Here is a 16,980-nt window from a genome sequence, read left to right on the forward strand (position 1 = left end):
AAAATTCGGATGGATGAGCATTTTGGAATTGTTTCTCCATTGAAAAAAATTCTAACAGCAAATGTGGTTTTTGTTTGGGAAGCTCCATTCATATGTTCCGATGAGATTTTTTGTACGACGTTGATTCGAAAATCTACCCGTGTATACCCTAAGACAGCACAAAATGCCTATGTATGCATAATGAGTTAGTTACTGTGCTGAAGCACAAACCTGCACTTTAAGGAGCATTGGTAAACTACCATGATTGTTTGGATTCTACTGGAACGTTTCAAACAATATCAAGTTCTGCACATTTAGAATAGTGTAATATTTTAAGTGTTTGATGTTCAAAATGGCTCAAGTGGGGTTCCTATCTGAAACAATAAAACTGGGAAAGTATCAATTAAACCTTTGTTAACCGCTTGAAGACCAGGTGTTTAGACCCCCTTCCTGGCCAGGCCATTTTTCAGTGTTCAGCGCTGCGGTACTTTGACTGACATGTATTCCGTCATGCAACGCTGTACTGAAATGAATTTTCTACCATGTTTTGGGGACACATAGAGCTTTCTTTTGGTGGTATTTAAATCACCACTGAGGTTTTTATTTTTTACTATATTCAGGAGAAATAACTGAAAATTTAGAAAAAAAAAGTTTTTTTTTTTAACATTATGTTATAAAACAACTAATATTACCCACTTTTTTGGTAAAATATAAAAGACGGGGTCACGTCGGGTAAATAGACACCAAACATGTCAAGCTTAAAGATTGCGTGCACTGGCGAAAAACTAGCATACCCAAAATTGGCCATAGGCGACGCTTTAAAAGCTTTTACAGCTCATCAGTTTAGTGTTATCAGTGATTGATGGCCCTAAAATTATTGCTCTCACTGCGACGTTCGCAGCGATATGCAACATGTGCGGCGTAATGGGCACAATCGTTGTTTTCGCAGGTATGAGCACCTGACGCATGTTTACATGCGTGTATGTAAGGGTGGGGACTTTAAAAAATGTTTTTTTTTTCTTCATGTGTAACTTAAATTTTTTTTTTCCACTTAACTTTATTGCTATCACAGAGGGGGCTAAGAAACTCCTATATGTGATAGCAAAAGTGACAGATCCTCTTTATGGAGACATCAGGGGTCTCCAAGACCCCTAATGTCAACTAGGACCCCCCTGAAGAAGCACCGATCTGCTTCATCAGCTTCTCTCCAGCATCTGAAGCTGGAGTGACATGAGAATGCGAAAGTGATGTAATATACACCACTTCCGCATTCTGACAGCGGAGAGGGGACCGGAGGGAGATCGTGAACTGACCTTCCTCTGATCCTCTGTTACAGAGGCACTATGCTGGTCCCGTGCTTGCACCGGGCACAGCGGAGCCCTGGATCAGCGTGACAGCGGGAGGGGGGGGCGCACATACCGGGACCCCATACAAGCGATCCGCCGGCTCTATACCCGCTGCCGGTTTTTAAATTAGGTGTCTGCGGGGTGCGCTCGAGTGGGCAGGACTAACAGGACGTGTATACACGCCCAGTTACATCCAAGATGCTCCCGGCCGGCCGTGTATACACAACGGCCGGCCGGGAGGTATTTAAAGGAGAACTATGGGGTCAGTGTTTTTCCCCATAGTTCTCCTTAGGGTAAATTTTTAATTTTTGGAGTCTGCAAAACCCCTAAATTCTCAAGCTTTCATTAATATAATATGCAAGTTTATTTTTTTTTTGCTTTTACAATGTTTGGAAAATTTGCATTATATTATATTATATTTTGCATTAAACTACTCATATGAAATGTGCCTTTTTCCTGAAATATTGTATGCCTTGATTGATATATGTTGCTGTTAATGAATAGGAATGAAAAGAAAAAAAAACACAACACATTAAACCCTGCCCAAACTTAATATAATAGCTTTTATTCTTTAAAAAGTTCACTCATATACAAATAGTTAAAATCAGAGTTCACTCTAAACCGGAATACAATTTCTCAACAAAAAAAACAAAAACTGAATAACATATTTGGTCAAACGTTTTCTTGGTGTTCTGTAAAACAAGTGTTCCTTAAATATAGAATATATTATTTAATTACAGTAAAATATTTTGAATTTTTTCTGTACAATGAATCCGCTCAGTAGTATAACAAGTGTATACATTCCAATGCATCGGATGACATTATGAATTATATCAGAAAGTATGGTAAAACATTGACCCCAATTTGACCATTATAACAGGCTTGGCTGACAGTGTGGTAGAAATCCCTTATCATATATATGCCTTATTTAATACAAAAAATGGAAAAAAGATAAGGTAACAAATCAAGCAAGATTTCATTTAACATGGCCCCTCTAACCAAAACTAATATTTATGGGAATGTCTCTTGAACTGACATCATAAGTTATTCAACCGCAATCTTCTGTTCCCTTTGTGTGGTCTGCTGCTAAGCAGAACTGCCATACATGTGTTTGTGTTAATTCTTTGACAGACTGAAATATATTGAGGATCTATAAACCAAGATTACAGGAAATTATGAAAATAATAACGAAAGTCCGCAAAATACCTGTCTCCATTGTGTAAAGAACAGACATTTCTGTAGAAATTTGAGAGAACCTTTAAAAACATAAGTGGAGTAGTCAAAGTTATTTTTTGTGATTGCTGAAAGTACCCTCTTCCTTGCATGTACACAGGATATCCCTGATAAAAAGGAGTAGGCAGATACAAAAGGTGAATACTCATTTGCTTGGATTTTTGATAAACGGTATCAGAAAAGGTTAGTGAAAGGGCCACTTAAGTCAGGTGCTATATAGCTAGATGCAGCCACTCATGTTAACACACATACTTAAATAGGGAGGGGTTTAGAATAAGACATCACTTGAATTAAAATGAGTTTTGAATCTCAAAGAGATCTGGAACCATCATTAATGAACTATTGAAAGCTGTGTTTACAGCACATTGTAAATAAATAAGCCCCAGAGAGTTACTAACACAGCACAAAATGCCTATGTATGCATAATTAGTTAGTTCCTGTGCTGAACAAACATGCACCTTTAGCAAAATTGATAAAATGCCATGATTGTTTGGGTTCTACTGGAAAGTTTCAAACAATATTCATATATTACACTATTCTAAATGTGCAGAACAACTTATCAAGTGTTTGATATTTAAAATTATTCAAGTGTGGTTCCTATCTGAAACATGAAATCTAGGAACGTATACATTAAAACGTTCAGTTTAGTAGGTGTATTTTTACTCTTTGGAGTAAGAGAAACCCCTAAATTCTCAGGCTTTCATTAAATTTCCATTAGGAGAACCGTTGCATACAACTCTTCCTATTATTACATCAACTAGTTACAGTGCTATAATACAGTCAAACAGAACTTGGCATTTGTGTTGTTCCACTGAAATGAATAGAGGGGATAAAAAAATCTATTAAAAAGGGAACCTGTTACCTGGTATAGCTCAGCCTCACATGTAGCTCTGGAGGATGTCATGGCTTGGCTCAAGGAAGCAGTGCTAGTTCTGGGGTAGAGCAGAACTGTGCAGCACCAGGTAGTGACATTTCCACCCTACAATTAGTACAGCTTCTAGGAGTCAGGCAATGACCACCTCAAGCGCTGGATGGGAGCCTCGGCTGAAGCAGGGAACAGATGTTATGACAGGTTACCTTTAAACAAATGCTTCCATGGTAAAGATAACAGGTGATAGCTCTTCATAAATGCATAACATAAAATGTCACAGCTTCTCAGTGAATATTGTAAAAGTAAAATACGAATTTGCAGATCAGCTATTTGCATGGTTTCAAACTCCAGCTTACAGCACATTATTTTATTTTTTGGGCAAGAGCAGAATAGCTTACAATGAACAATGTTGTTGTATATGAACTATATATGCTGACCACAAAGCATTCCCGAGTAAGAAGTGCCTCTGTTTTCCACGATGACAAAACCACACAGCACAAACAGGCTGTTGCTGTTTCCTAGCCAACAATGCATGTTGTAGCTTCCCTGTCAAGTATATTTCAGCACCCTCAGGCACTGAAGACCTCTTCATTTCATATTAATGACACACATATGACTAAAAAACAAATCCTGATTTTTCAGTAGCATCTAGTTTAAATCCTGCATGGCCAAATCTATGTAATTTTATCCCCAAGCCACAGTAAAGATGTCCAGTTATTGCACCTTTTTGTACAGAAAAAAAAAAAAAGCTAGAAACAAATCTCAGTGGTTTTTTTTTTTTTATACTTTTCATCCGCATTTGTCTAATAGGTGGAAAATCTTGTCTTTTTTTGGGCTTTCAGACATGCATGATTCTTCAGCTTGAACTGCGGTGATGGGACACGTTATTTAGAAATATTGTTGTCCGCATGTTGTGGATATCTTTTCCTCCTGCAAAAGGAAAAAACAAATGCAGATTTAGAGCAGATGTAGGAATACCCCATTCTGAAATTTTACATAGTCAATGACATTTAATAAAAGTGAACTGGTGTATAAAACTTTAGAAAAGGATATAAAAGGTTCCTAAACACAGCAACCAATCAGTTGTTAGCCTTAGCATCATGTCACATTGGCAATGTGTAGAAATGAGCTGTTGCATGGGCAGAAGCACTCTCCTCGGGGGATTTATGTTGCTAGAAAAAAAATGAATTGCAGGCAATAAAGTGTCTGGGATCACAGAGTTACCAGTGGCTCGTAGTTCAGTCCATGCACAATTTACTTTTTGTAGTGTTTGAAGCTATCTACAGAATCCCCAGCTTTAGTAGGTGTTACCCAGTGCAGCTGCTGGTATCAATAACACACCAGCAGTTTGTAGCTGAACAGAGTTTTTGTCGTTAGCTGGAAATTGCCAGGGAAATTTGTCAGAGATTTATAGATGCTACAAATCTATGCTTCAGAGTTGCTGGTGCCACATGACCAAAACTTTTCTCACTCAAAACACTTCTCACCTGAAAAATTCTAACTAGAATCTGATTAGCTGATTAGCTATTAGGGGTACGGGTACTCCTAGAATGAGATCCTAATAGGTTGGACTTGATGGACTAATGTCTTTATTCAACCTCAAATACTATGTAACTATGTAACTATGTAGCTACTGTAGCACACCTCCACTTTGTGGAGTGTGTATTGACAATATTTGAAATAGCATAAACATTTTTAAAGCAGATTCAAATTATTGCCAAGTTATTTGTAATGATGATAAAAGACAATAAAAAAAAATCCATCTCTGATTCTGATACTGTAAGGTTTATAACATGTACACATGCACGAATGACAGTCACGGGTTTCTGTGAGATTCCATACCTTCCTGTTTGCTGCTCAGCTTCTCAGTTTGCAGCAAAGGCTATATTCTACTTTGCTTTTTCAGAGCCGAGTCACAGTCAGAAGCTTTTAAATTCTTGGTGTTATATACCATATTTTTCAAAATGTGTTATGTACCTAATAAAATGTTTTCATTTTGATATTTGCATATTGATTTTCTTTTTTATATCCCCAACACCATGATTCCCATAGTGGTTGCCATGCAGTAGATTGACCTTCTTTTAAACTCTATTATATAGCAAATATATATATCTTCTTTCTTAGATCCTACTGTACATTTCTCTTTCTAAAACTCTTTTGTAAATTGTGCTCTAAAGTAAATCCAAAATGTTTTGCCGGTTTTTAAAAATTATTTTTAAGAAAATGGTTGAAGTGGGTAGGTTTTAACAGACATTGGGGGAATTTATGAATGTTAGCATGACATTTTGGTCTTTGCGCCTAAAAAATTTCTAACTGCAAAGTTTTATTTCTGTTATGCGTCTTTTTTGTTTGCGACTCAATGCACGTTTTGCAACATTTTGCATAATTTTCATAGTTGCACATTAATTGTGGCCAGCATTTGCGACAATAGAAACCTTCCAAACTGTCACACATTCTAGAAGTGCTAAGGAGGACTTCTAGAATGTGTGACAGTTTGGAGGATTTTTAAAGTATTGCAAAGATAATTCAGCATCATACCCTCAGTCACTTCAGGACTATTCAGCTGTCCTCTAGGAGGTTCCCAGCAAGCTTGCAACAATTTAGAGACAGAGAAAACTTAGAGGCAAATCTCCTTATGAAGGTATTTAGGAATGGAACATAATATAGGATAATAAATCTGTTGCCATATGCACTAGAATGCAACAGTTTTAACCAGTTGACATCCGCGGTGTTAAACCCCCTTCCCATCCAAATGATGCGACTACATTTCCCCCATTGTCTCTTTAAAACTATAAACAAGAGTTTCTCCCACAAATACATAATCCTATTTAGGAAAATAAAGTGATTATATATATACATACACACACACACATATATACACACACACACACACTCTGAGTGGCCAGATTATTATGACCACCCCATCAGTACTTCGTTGGGCCACGAGATGACTCCACGAGATGACTTCGTTGGGCCGCCTCGTGACTCCACGAGATGTTTAAAGGTGATGCGAGGTCTAATAGGCAAAACATTTCCACACATCATAAATTCAGTATCTGTATGCCAATAATAGAAAACTAGATGCCATAGTAATATATTAAACCATTCTAAATAAAGAGCTCAAAAATGTCAGTTTAAGTGACTTTTTAGTGAAAATATCTAGTAGGCTGCCATATAATGTTAGAGATAAGTAGCAATTTGACTTGTGGGCTTTGTGTGAACAGCTCAGTGTTTACCTCAGAGGTCTCCAGGGAAACTGTGGTAACAGCAAGATGACATTGTGCAAATTTTCCTGTCACAATTGTGTACAGCCTGTCAGTCTATTTATGGCTGTGCTTGCATCCACTGCCATTTTAGGATACCAACATTTCAGAAAGGAGTATATACATGGCTACACCTTTAGTGGACCAAATTATATTTCCAAAGCATTCTTGCTAAAGGAGCAATGGAAAGTATAGAGCAGTGCATGACTGAATTTGTTTAAAGCAGAGTACACAATTATGACAAGGCTGGCAGAGGAAGAATTATAGTAAAACTTGCATCAGCATTGTTAATGGCCAAATGGTCCTGCATTAATTCTTTTTTTTTTGTAATACCAGGTAAGCACTTGACTGTTTACATGAGAACACATTTCTTTCCGAGTACAGATCACCTATGTTTGTGCTACTGTCAAAATGCAAAAGCTTCACATAGCTTTAAGGACCACCTTTAGTATTAGGAGTACAAGAAAAAAACTCCAGAGACAAATATATGACTGCATGCTGCAGGTACAAATGATACAAAAAGATATATATATACAGTATATACACATACATATCTATATATAGATATCTATATATAGATATATAGAGAGAGATATATCTATATATCCTTATAGATCCATCTAGATATTATCTATATATATATCTATATCTCTAAATAATACACACACACAGAGATGATGGCAAAATCGCAATTTAAAAAAATAAAAATTACCTTGGCCCAGTTTCTGCTGCTTCCAAGGAGGTGACAGGTGAAAGCTGGCTGAGGTAAGTTTTTTTTTTTTCTATGCTTTTTTTAACCATTAGTATTTGGAAGGCTCTAAGTATCTAAGTACTAAAAAAATGTTTACTTTCACAAAAGGGGGGCACATAGTAATGTGTGTCCCCAGTTGTGAATGAACAGGAAGTGGTTTACATTACTTCCTGGTCATTCATGAGTTTCTCAGTGGGGAGAAGCAGCTCAATACAGAGGCTATAGAAAATGTGAAATCTGCGCTTATGGAAGGATCCGGTGTAAGAGCTGCTGCGCTATGGACCTTAAGGTCGAAACAATAAAATGATGACATTGGAGAGGTAGTAACCTCCTCCAACAAGTCTTGCAGAACGAATCCAAATGGATATTTACTCTTGACACTATGACCCCCACGGGATTAAATGTAGAATTTGATTTGAATTGTTTTTTAACCAATAAATAATTTATACTAGATCCCATTATTATATTACCCTTTGGGTGTTTTTATTAGTCTACATGATGGTTTTATATATAGGTATATCAAAAAATATTTGAGCTTTTCAAAGAGTGTTATTTGGTTAATTTTGTTGCCTAAATGGCATATCTGTTCTCTCTGAGTTCCTATGAGAATAGACATTAGTTTTTTGCACTATGAGGACACCTAGTGGCGCTTTTAATTAAGGATCTTACACAGGCGATACAAGTTTAAGGATGGTATCAATGGATAGATCTGCAACCCCCTGAGGACGTCGTCTGTGATGAAACGCGTCGGGGCGGTCCTACTCCATGTGATACCTTGCTCTATCAGGAAATACATGCCTTGCGGACGCTGTATTTGACACTGTTTTCGACCGGCCGGTCTTTGCTGTTTTAAACTGTAAGTTTTCTATGTTTTTTAAATAAATGTGTATACTTGCCACACCATATAGATCTATCTACACTGCCTAATTACCACAACAGTGGGGTGAGTGCGCACCCCAGAGGGGGATTCGGGGACACTTGCACAGCGGTGTTGGAATACTTTTGTTTGGTCTTGGATTTAATTATTTTACTTTGGACTATTTGCACTATCACACCTGGACTTTTTGTTTGATGGATCACCATTGATTATTGATCATGATTTGATTGTGTTATTATTATAGCTGACACACAGCCACACAGTGATCTTATTCATTTATGAAGCACCTTCTTGCTGGACTTTAGTTGATAAAGGCATTTTTACGTGGGGACATTGTGGTCACTTAGTATTTATTGCTGTTTGCTCACATATTTCTTGTTTATTTGATTTCTCCATACACTTCAATATTCCTGAAAAATGGATCACATCTATTACACTTGAGAGATTGAGCACAAATTAATATATGTGTTTGCACATGAACCACTTTTAGCGCTGCACATTCATCAATACAGAGGCTGCTACCCATTCTGAAACTGGTTGATAGTAAATATTTCAGTTTCTAAATGAATGGGAAGTCTCTGTTCTAAATGACTGGAAAACTCTCAGTACAGAGGCTGCAGAAAGAGAGATTGATGACTCTCTGTCCTCAATTTCTTTTTCGAAAAGGAAATGTCAGGGGTCTGTTTAGACCCCTGATATTTCCTTGAAGCCCCCAACAGTAATAATACAAAAATAAAAAAAAACAACCCCCCTTTCCACACACACAACAGTGTGCACCAGATTGTGGTGTACGCCATGCACTGCGCTGTAAGGCATTGCCGTGTGTTGTGATACGATATGTTGCGATTAAATGTACGCCTGTATCACAACACACACTTCATCACAGCACACAAATGATTTTTAACATAAGTTGCTTATTTACAGTTTTGCCTTACTTTTTTTTTTACCGTTTCGCAAAAAGGCGCAATTTAACATTTACAAATATTTGTTATTTGACTCAATGCAGTTTTATCTTTTAGATTTAGTCGGAAAAGTATTTTTTTGTGAACGGATTTTAGTGTGCTTTCATCAATTTAATGGTGTATTTTTATAGGTTTAATATTAATTTGATAAACATTTGCGCAGTTATTGCAGGACCTACAATATTAGTAGCACCGTCTTTTTATTCTCCTGGGCCTTGCTTTCAGCAAATATATGGTTTCGGGGGCCTTTTACAACCGCTAGCAACGCAGCAATAGAAAAATCAAAACAATGGGGAAAAATTGCATTAATGGTCTGGCCAGCTAAGGTTAAAAGCGTTGCGGAGGGCTTGGCAGCGATATGGGTAAATGCACACAGATTACAATATATGTAATCTTGTGCTCACAGTGCAGCAACCCATCATGCTGTAATTAATTTAGCACCAACACTGCAGGGCCTACTTATAACTCTCATAGGAAATACTGTTTAACAGTTTTACCTGCTAGAATCACCTACTTCTTAGTCCATAAGTTATAATGAGGCAGGCTCACCTACAGGTGTCTCCCAAAGCATAGCACTCTATTCAGATACAGTCAGACAGAGCTAAAGGAAAGAACTCTTAAAGCCCATATACTATCCCAAAATGAAATCCTTTCAGTTTTTGCATACATGTTTTAAAAGATGCAAAAAGATATTAGATTAAAGAAAATTAAAAAAATAAAAACAAAAAACTACAGCAAGCATATCAAACTAGATATGTGCTCCAATGCAGCATGTCATCATCCTCACTTAAATAACTAAATAGATAAAAGCAAATCACCCAGTCTGATCTTGACTCTTGTTGATCTTCGCCTGAGCAGTCCCATTCCAGGACTGTTCTACAGTTTCTAGTAGACCTATGAAAATGAAAACATAGGTACCAATTACATGTTGGTGGCTGCTATTTAGCACTCTCATACCTTTAGGCTATATGACAAGTGAAATCAGAAGTAACACAAACAGTAGGTAGATAAAGACATCCATGTAATAAACTAAATATTCATTAAAACAACAATGTATTTTAAAAATATTCTCAATCTGTTTTTATAATAGCTCACTCCAATTCCTTGTACATCAGGACTTGTACTGAGGATGGACTGTAATCCAGTTACTCATTACTGTGTTGCACAGTGCTGTACTTCACAATATAGTCAAAGCAACATGTTTCTATGAAAATGTTCTTGGTGCCATGTTTTTTTGGCAACATGAACTGGATGATGAAGGTGTTTAGGTACCTAGAAAGGGAGCACCAGGATTATCTCAGGGTTTGTGAATCACAAAGTGATGTTTGAAAATAATTACAAATATTCTGGCATACATATACTGTATGCATCTCATCTAACTGACTTCTGCCAGGTTCCTTAAATAAAGCAGTGGAAAGTGCCATTCTTTACCTTTTCAAATAGGCTATATTGGCTTCTTATGGGCCGTGGACAAATTCTGCTACCTCACGTCTAGAATAAAAAGTAGAGTTGCTGTTCCAAACAAAAGAAAAGCTGGCTGTACACAAGTTTCCACTGGAATAGTTTATTGAAGCTTGTATCACATCATTGGTGTCCCGCCTAAGGTCTGCCCCCCTCTGACGCGCTTTAGCCAATCACAGGATTAATCGTAGTCGTAGAGATATCTCTACGACTAAGCACTTGATTGGGTGAAACGCAATCTGTTTGTATGGGCTCATACTGGAGCGAGGACGTGCTCCCAGCAGCAAGCATCTGTCTCATTCCTTCCCTAAGGCATGAAGGAGCGGTGCTTCTTTTGCCGTTACATATATTTATCAAAAGAATGTTACATTTACCTTTCTCTCCTCAATTCTCTTACAACCATATCAAGAGCTATAACAGAAAACTGCAGGCAACTTTTCAATCACAATGATAATCCTATTTTTTTTTCTTGTCAAAATTGGACAACTTGCTGTAACACGGCTGAGGGTGAATATATATATATATATATCACTGGTAAAGATGAATACACAGCTATGCAGTTGTAAAGAAAGTAATAAAACAGATGCCTATTTATTTGCTGAAACCGATCAGACATGCTCCTGCATTAAGGCGAAATATCCACCGTGAACTACCTTGCTGTATTTTGAATTCATATTCCCTTGGTATAATGAATACACCCGATTAATAAGTGAATGTTTTTAGTTTTTGGCACTGTTCCTACGCATTGGTTACATATATTGTAAATACAACTGTGTTGTTAAAACTGTTGACAGTTGGCACATATTCATACCTTCACATCTTACTTTAATCTTTTATTTGCGCCTTTTCCCATTCATGAACAAATTAAACTTCAGACTTTTAGCAAATAGATCCATTATAGAAACACTGGCTCTGGTGAGCATAAATACATGGGCATATTAGAAACTGTACTATCTGCATTTCAAATAGTAATTGTTATGCTAAATAATGCACCAATGTAAGATTCATAAGGGAAAGTAAATTATTTCTATTTCTTGAACATGAACACAAGTGGATTGGTAACTGGCTACAAACTGTGGAATTGAACATATATTTACATAAATAAGTAATCGAATCCAATTCCTAAGAAAAACCTGATATTTCCTAATATTTCAGATGACATCTAGTGGCTAAGATACAGAATAGCATTTCAAGCAGAACACGCTATATACTGTGGTTGATTTACTAAGGAAATACAACATTTTCACTTTTTATATTCGCTTTGCTTAGTTTTTCACATTAAACATCCAATCATGCTCAAATCCTATTTTTTCAAATTTACCCTGTACATGACACGGTATTCAAAGAGAACCCTGTAATAAGCTAAATGAACACTGATGTTGCCATGACCATTTTTAACCGTGTGAAACCGGTGACCATCTATCACACCTAGTTAAGACTAAAATATGAGATGGCATTTACCCCTTGAAATGTTAATTAGTAAATGGGTAATATATGTTTGGTTAGCAACCATTTAAATATAAAATAAATGTCAATGTCTAACGAGTTCCTTAAAAATGCAGTAGAAAATTATTTGAAGTCAGTCAAGTGGGTTTACTGGAAGTGATGAAGCAATTTTATTTAATTTTTTTAAAAGGTAAAAAGTAATTTTATACACAGAACCATGCTACACAAAATGCATTACAGGAACCGTGCTTCATTCTGGATAGACTGGTGTAACATAGGAGGAGGACTTACCATCCAGGTGATGCCGTGATATATACTTGAGACCTTCATCAAGCAGAATAACAGGCAATGAAATCTTCATGACTACTATCCACTGACACAAGTTCAAGGGAGTTACTTGGAAAATGAGCTGTTAATTGGAAAACATGAAATACAATAACTGGGCATAAGCAGGGTTTTTAGTCAGGTCAAGAGATACATGCAAAGTTCAGTAGGATAGCCACTGACAGCCAATGACAGGTTTCCTTTCATGTAAAATAAAGGTTTGTAATGGTAAAATAACTATTTAAAAGGGGGGGAAAAAGCAGTTACACATGTGTAGATATCTCAAAATTGCAGTAATGAACATTATTATTAGATAAAACAATAAAAAGCTAAAATAATTCATAAAGCTTAGTACACAGAGTCCTATATTTGCTCACTTTGTCTGAAGTACAAGCATTACTGAATTTTGTTTTTTAATGAACTTTCCTAGAAAGAACTTTAAGCTCACGATACATACCGGCATTGGTTTCACATGGAGGATCAAGAAGTGTAGTGCCATGGACATGATGATTGCACCCAGAAGCAAGGGGTTGAGCCAAGGTGGCATCTTCAGTAAAGACTGGTTCTCCGATAGACTGCAAATATGAAATTGAGATAAGCAAATATGAAATTGAGATAAGCGAGTTGTGCATTGGCGATTTACAGTTATATTAGAACACCTTAATATTTCTCCTTTATCTCTGAAGGTGCTGGTTATTTCACACAGAATTATATAAACACCTAATGAAGAGGGAGATCAAGGCACAGACAGCTGACTCTGCAAGTCGCAGTTTTTAATACTTTAACCCCTTCATGACAGCTTGTTTTTAGTTTCTGTTCGTAAATGACTGACACACTTTTGACATTTTTGCTGTGTGATTCTTCCACGTCAGTAATATACTTTCTTACAAAGTGCACCCACACATATTATATATTGTTTTTTAGAGGACAGATAGGGCTACATATTTATATCACATATGTGTGTCTAACGCCTCACTTAGGACAAATAAAATATAAAAAAAAAAGGAGGAAAAAAACACTTTTTTCCCCAGTTTTGATTTGTATTATTTTTTTTACAAAACCATCACAGCTAAAAAAAATGCAATAAATACATTCATTTATCCCTTATTTTATTTTTTACACATTAAGTTGTTGCAACAATCAGAAAACTAAAGGTTTTCTGATTGTTGCAACAACGATCAGCAAACTGAAACATTCTTCTTCCAGGAATAGATACATTATAGGAATAGACACATTATGTATCTATTCATGAAAGAAAACAAAAAAAGCCAGTATAGCTTGAGAGAGATATCTCTCGATCTATACGAGCTGTCAGAATGCCGGCAAAAGCCGGCATGTGTGTCCCTCTGCTTTGACTCTCAGACACCCGATATTAAGGTATCGGGTGTCTGAAAAAGGTTAACCCTTTCATTAATGAATGCCTCTGTAGTAAGGGCATCCATTAATGAATGTTAAAAGCTGATTCTCAACGATTAACAGCCCTCTAAAGCAGCAAATAACTCGTCACGTACAGTGTACGTGACAAGTCATTTGGTCCCTTTGTGGCTGGACGTACAGTGTACGTCTCCCGTCACGAAGGGGTTAATGCAGGAGATCACAGGGCGGGGCTCCATGGTTGTTGGTGTAAGTTGAACACTATAGTTCTCTTCCTACCTATACCAAACTTATTATTTGGATATTTTACAGTGAAAAATGTTAATACATATGCATTTTTTTATTTTAATGATTTTCTTTATACTATAATTCTTGGGGGCATTTTGTTCACTGGAAGGACTAAAATTTGTATTTTTACCATGACGAAAAATTCAAGGCAGATTAAAATCTATTTAGCTGGGGAATAATATATCAGTGTCATGAAGTACTTAAAGTTCCTTGTATGGTAATATGAAATGCCTTTTAAAAAACAAGAAAGATATTTGCTACATAAACCAGCGCAATGTCAACTTGATTTGTTTTTAATGATAACATACAGATTTGGAAAAAAAGTCTCCTGAAAGTGAACAGAGTCTAAAAAAAGGTCCATCCTCCTGCACTGTACTTATGGTATGTTAAATGGTGTAACCTTTTTGCCTTATTTAGTAGTTTGAATATGCTCTTGTGTAACCAATTTAAATAGCTCACTGTTATTCCCCTGGTCTGCTAATCATGCCCACATAAAAGCATGTTGTATTTGTAATAACTTTGACCAAGTCTTTTTTTCTGTATTTGTAAGTTAAAAAAAACGGTTTGCCGTTACGAGACGGCTTTTTTTTTTTTTGCTCTTGCGCGCCCCCTGGCGCGGTCACGAGCAAACAACATTAAACACACTGTCCATTGGACAGTGTAGTTTAAACAACATTGTTGCAGGGCAAAGTATTTTGCTCTGTTCAGTGTATGTGCTGTGCCAGTCATCACACATCCAACTATAATGCAGCAGGCAAGCACTAGCACTGCAGTGCATCCTCATCAAATTGCAAGCAGCATTAGTGCAGTAATCCATCATCAGCCACCCAGAGTTAGGCCCCAGAGAGCACGTACTAGTGTGCCAGAGGGACTTGCAAATCCATTGTGGCTACCCTCTACTTCAACGCCTGTCCTCCCCCCATTTACTGCCCATCCAGGAGTTTAGGTTGAGACTGAGAATCTTACAGCTACCCAATTTTTTTATTTGTTTTTTTACTGAAGAACTTTTCAGTTTAATTGTGGACCAAACAAATCTTTACTACCAACAATTTACTGCAACCAATCCCAATTCCAGCTATGCCAGACCATTTGAGTGGAGACCTCTCACTGTTCCTGAATTCAAAACTTTTCTCGGTCTAACGCTGAACATGGGACTCACCAAAAAAAATGTACTTCAGTCATATTGGTCCACACAGCCAATCCACCACATGCCCCTGTACTCTGCTACAATGTCCAGGACCAGATATACAATGATTATGAGGTTTCTACCCCCGCGTGCATGCACTTATAAACGTAAATACGCGTCGGGTGCGTTTATGTACGAAAACATCGATTACATCACATGTTACATATCGCTGCGAACGTTGGAGTGGGAGCAATAATTCTAGGGCCATTAATCACTAATAAAATTAATGAGCGGTGAAAACTTTTAAAGCATCGCCTATGGCCAATTTTAGGCATGGTAGTTTGGTGTCTATTTACCTGAAGTGACCCCATATTTTATATTTTATCAAAAAATTGGGTAATAATAAATGTTTTATAACATAATGTCGAGAGAACAGGTTTTTTCTTCAAAAGTTTTTTAATTTTTTTATATATAGTAAAAAAAAATAAAAACCCCAGTGGTGATTAAATACCACCAAAAGAAAGCTCTGTGTTCACAAAAAATTGTATAAAATTAATTTCAGATCAGCATTTTAAAGGTGGCCATACACTTTACAACCCTTGCAAGACTTTTGTCTTGCAAGGGTTGTAAAGTACTTAAAAAAACGTACCATCTTGGACAGGCAGATCGTACTTGCGATCATCGCAAGCCCGCCCCCCCCGATGAATGCAATGCTGAACGGGCAGTGTGTGTGTGCGCACACCGGCCCGTTCCGCAGGCATCTCTCGATCATGTTAAAAACCAGCCGAAAATTGTACGATTCTCGGCTGGTTTTCCAACATGCTCGAAAGACAAAAGTCGTGCGACCGTACATTAGAAACGGTAGCACGCCTTCCATACACTGCACGATTCTCGTACGATCGCGGGATTTCCCGCGATTCTCGTACAAGAATCGTGCAGTGTATGGACACCTTATGACTGAATAAATGTCAGTCAAGGTACAGCAGTGCTGAATACTAGAGCTGCAGCTAACGATTATTTTCAAAATCGATTAGTTAGCCGATTATTAAGTTCGATTAATCGGTTAATCGGATAAACAATAAAATAAAGTTTAAAAAATAGCTCCAGTGATAGGACTACTAGTTTGTATTGAGGTTGTAGTCCATCACAGGAGCAAGCTTGGAGCGGTGGAAGTAAAAAAGAAAAAAAAGATAGTGTGGTGTGCAATATAGTGAAATGGAAAGTGTAAAATTATACAGCAATGAATGCAGAATGGCACCGGCTATAGAGGACTACAAAACCCAGCAAAAGCACATTATAGCTGGCGGCATTCTGCATTGCGCTGTATAATGTACTATTGCTGGGTTTTGTAGTCCTCTATAGCTGGTATTTAGCATTGTACCACTTTATAATGTATTATTGCTGGGATTTGTTGTAGTCCTCTATAGCTGGTGGTATTTAGCATTGTACCACTTTATAATGTACTATTGCTGGGATTTGTTGTAGTCCTCTATAGCTGGTGGTATTCCGCATTGCGCTGTATAATGTATTATTGCTGGGACTTGTAGTCCTCTATACAGCGCAATGCAGAATATCACCAGCTATAGAGGAGTACAACAAATCCCAGCAATACATTATACATACAGTGTATAATGCATTGCTGGTATTTGTATTCCTATGTATAATGTATAGTACAATGT

General features: G+C 37.1%; 1 protein-coding gene and 1 long non-coding RNA gene across 2 annotated transcripts in view; one reads left to right on the plus strand and one right to left on the minus strand.

Moving 5' to 3' along the window:
• Window positions 1–2,530: 2,530 nt before the first annotated feature.
• On the plus strand, window positions 2,531–3,138 carry LOC108784531. The gene is made up of 2 exons (XR_001941076.1): window positions 2,531–2,650; window positions 2,687–3,138. It is a non-coding gene; the product is annotated as an uncharacterized LOC108784531 (long non-coding RNA).
• A 668-nt stretch (window positions 3,139–3,806) lies between these two features.
• The window catches only part of ATP2A3 (ATPase sarcoplasmic/endoplasmic reticulum Ca2+ transporting 3), a 175,316-nt gene continuing 162,142 nt past the window's right edge, over window positions 3,807–16,980 (minus strand). Inside the window, exons 19-22 of the mRNA XM_018553372.1 lie at window positions 12,971–13,088; window positions 12,481–12,598; window positions 10,101–10,176; window positions 3,807–4,359 (exon numbers count right to left, since the gene is read on the minus strand). Of these exons, the coding sequence (XP_018408874.1) occupies window positions 4,314–4,359; window positions 10,101–10,176; window positions 12,481–12,598; window positions 12,971–13,088 (358 nt within the window). The 3' untranslated portion in view covers window positions 3,807–4,313. The remainder of the gene's footprint in view (window positions 4,360–10,100; window positions 10,177–12,480; window positions 12,599–12,970; window positions 13,089–16,980) is intronic.

The sequence above is a fragment of the Nanorana parkeri genome, unplaced genomic scaffold (genome assembly GCF_000935625.1).
Source record: "Nanorana parkeri isolate BGI_ZX_2015 unplaced genomic scaffold, ASM93562v1 scaffold118, whole genome shotgun sequence".
In the NCBI taxonomy this organism is placed as follows: Eukaryota; Metazoa; Chordata; class Amphibia; order Anura; family Dicroglossidae; genus Nanorana; species Nanorana parkeri.